The following is a 2,362-nucleotide window of genomic DNA, read 5'->3' as shown; positions in this document are numbered from 1 at the left end:
CGGACGAGGCCGGGCGGCGCCCCCAGCCCGGCCCGCCCACTCGCGCTCCCGCCGGCTGGGGCGGGGGTCGGGCTCTTTCTGTCCGCCCGAGCTCCGTTTTCTCCTGGGCTTGCGCTGGGGTCTTGGGCCGGACGTCGTGCGAGTCCTTTGCGTCCGCGTAGCTGTGGTGGCGACTCTGACGCGGCGGGGTGGGCTCTCCCCGTTCTGCTGGTGTCAAGCGGAAAACGGTCCTCTCCCCGCCCCGGGTCGCTTTTCCTTTTGTGTGGAGGAGAGGAAGGGCTCTGAGGGAAACGTCGCCTCACGTTTGGAGTCCGCGCCGGGAGGTGGCCTCTTCACACGCCGACGTGCTGCAGGAGTCGCTCGGGGGCGTCCCCGCGGCGGGAGGCGGGGCCGGGGGTGGAGGGGACCTCGCCACCTCGGGTTTGAAGGGCCACTGCTAAGTGTCATCACTGGGAAGACAAGGAGTAACGGTTGTTACTCGGGGACACACGTCTCAGAGTTCTCACNGGGGGCGTCCCCGCGGCGGGAGGCGGGGCCGGGGGTGGAGGGGACCTCGCCACCTCGGGTTTGAAGGGCCACTGCTAAGTGTCATCACTGGGAAGACAAGGAGTAACGGTTGTTACTCGGGGACACACGTCTCAGAGTTCTCACGCTGGCTTTGGAAGTTACGTTTTTGACGAGAAAACAAGTGCTATACGAGCTTGTATGTATGAAGGTAATTTTAAGGAGATAATGCGGCGACTGCCTGTTTGTCACTTGGCATTTGCTTTGGGCGCAGTGTGCTAGGTATTTCCTGGGGTTGGAGGGAGACGTTGGATGTAATCAGAGCTGTTCCCTGTATTGCTAGGGGTGTCGTAGGAGAGCTAGAGTCTATCTAGGAAAAACCAAGGTGAGAGGGAGAAAATACGCCTGCCGTGACAGAGGAGTAGAAATTTTTCCATAAAATTGGAGAAGAGCAAGCTTACTTCTGTCCTTTGAAGTCACAGAAGGGTTCTTGGAGGAGGGGGCAGTTGGACTCCTGCAGTAGCAGCCATGGGGCAGGCTGAGGCGCAGTGGGCCTCCAGGGTGACCACAAGTGCTGCTGGCTTGGCCCCGCTGCAGGGATTGTGCAGCGTATTTATGGGTAGGGAGGTGCGTGTTTGGTGCCAGGCGCTGGACGTGGAGCAGGGTCTACCTGCTCATTTTGGATTTTCATTAGCAGAGGAGGGCCTGTAGGTTTATTGAATAGATTTTGATAATAACTGAGAACCTTTATGGAATTATTAACAGTGATACAACAACTTTTTAAGATATGCTTTCAGGGCTGGCGGGTTACCTCACTTGGTTAGAACTTGGGGCTGATAACACGAGGGTCAAGGGTTTGGATCACTTTAGGCCCGCTGTAAAAAACCCAAAAAGTTACAATAAAAAATAAGTAAATGAAGAAATTGCTTTCATACTTTAGCTTCTGGTAACAGTTAGGTTAATACTCTATAGTGGTAATTTATACCAAATGGATGAGTTTGTTACGTTTTGTTTTTACTTATACTGATTTTTTAATTTTTACTCTCAGTGTTTTTAACACTCTTATTGCAAGTTCAGGCTTAGAAATCTTTTTTTTTTTTGGCAGCTGGCCGGTGACCTTGGTGTTATAAGGCTGCACTCTAACCAACTTAGCTAATTGGCCAGCCCTTAGAAATCTTTTAAAAAGACATTTGCCCATAATTTTGAATTGTTCAAACTTTTGACTGGCCTCTCCCAAGGATAATTTACAGTACAGTCTTCAAGACTCAGAATGTTACATACAGTTCTGTAATGTGTCCATCTGTATTCTTTAAATTCCCATGGGAAGCATGTGTGCATATACATCTTCTCTATAGACTAGCTTGAGCTGCTCGGAGGAAGAGCTGAGGCAGCAAAGTTCTTTGGCCTACTTCTGTGGTTCTCAAGTTTGAGGGCGGGGAGTAGTATTTGAATGTGGACTACATATAGTTGGAAGAATGTTTTCTGTCTCTTAGAGGTTATGATGCCTTGCAGCCAGTCAGGCTTCCTCAGCACTGCCAGCTTCCCCAGGGGTGTGCACAGTCACCAGCTCATGGGCTGAGGGTTTCTCTGGGAAGAAAGTTTTGCTAAAATAGCAAGAGTGATGCTTAGCCTCCTTACAGAGTGGTTCCCAACCTTTTGGTGTTTGTAGTAGCTTCTAACTTTTTATTGAAGTATATTATATATATAGAAAAGTGTACATATCATAAGTGTTCAGCTTGGTGAATTTTCCAAACTGAGCACACCTACTAACAGCACCCAGGTTAAGAAATTGTATATACCCAGCTGTTGCTTTGCCTCCCATGGATTTGTCCCCCCTTTTCCCCTGGGTGACGGAGCC

At 50.2% G+C, this 2,362-nt stretch overlaps 1 protein-coding gene across 1 annotated transcript in view; it reads left to right on the top strand.

The window, feature by feature from the left end:
* The first annotated feature begins 688 nt into the window (after positions 1-688).
* The window catches only part of WDR45B (WD repeat domain 45B), a 30,001-nt gene continuing 28,327 nt past the window's right edge, over positions 689-2,362 (top strand). The window contains exon 1 of the mRNA XM_008586784.1: positions 689-715. Coding sequence (XP_008585006.1) covers positions 706-715 — 10 coding nt within the window. The 5' untranslated portion in view covers positions 689-705. The remainder of the gene's footprint in view (positions 716-2,362) is intronic.

Source organism: Galeopterus variegatus, unplaced genomic scaffold (genome assembly GCF_000696425.1).
Source record: "Galeopterus variegatus unplaced genomic scaffold, G_variegatus-3.0.2 Scaffold4118, whole genome shotgun sequence".
NCBI lineage: Eukaryota > Metazoa > Chordata > Mammalia > Dermoptera > Cynocephalidae > Galeopterus > Galeopterus variegatus.
Note: the sequence above shows the minus strand (reverse complement) of the source record. Positions and strands in the feature narration are given on the sequence as shown.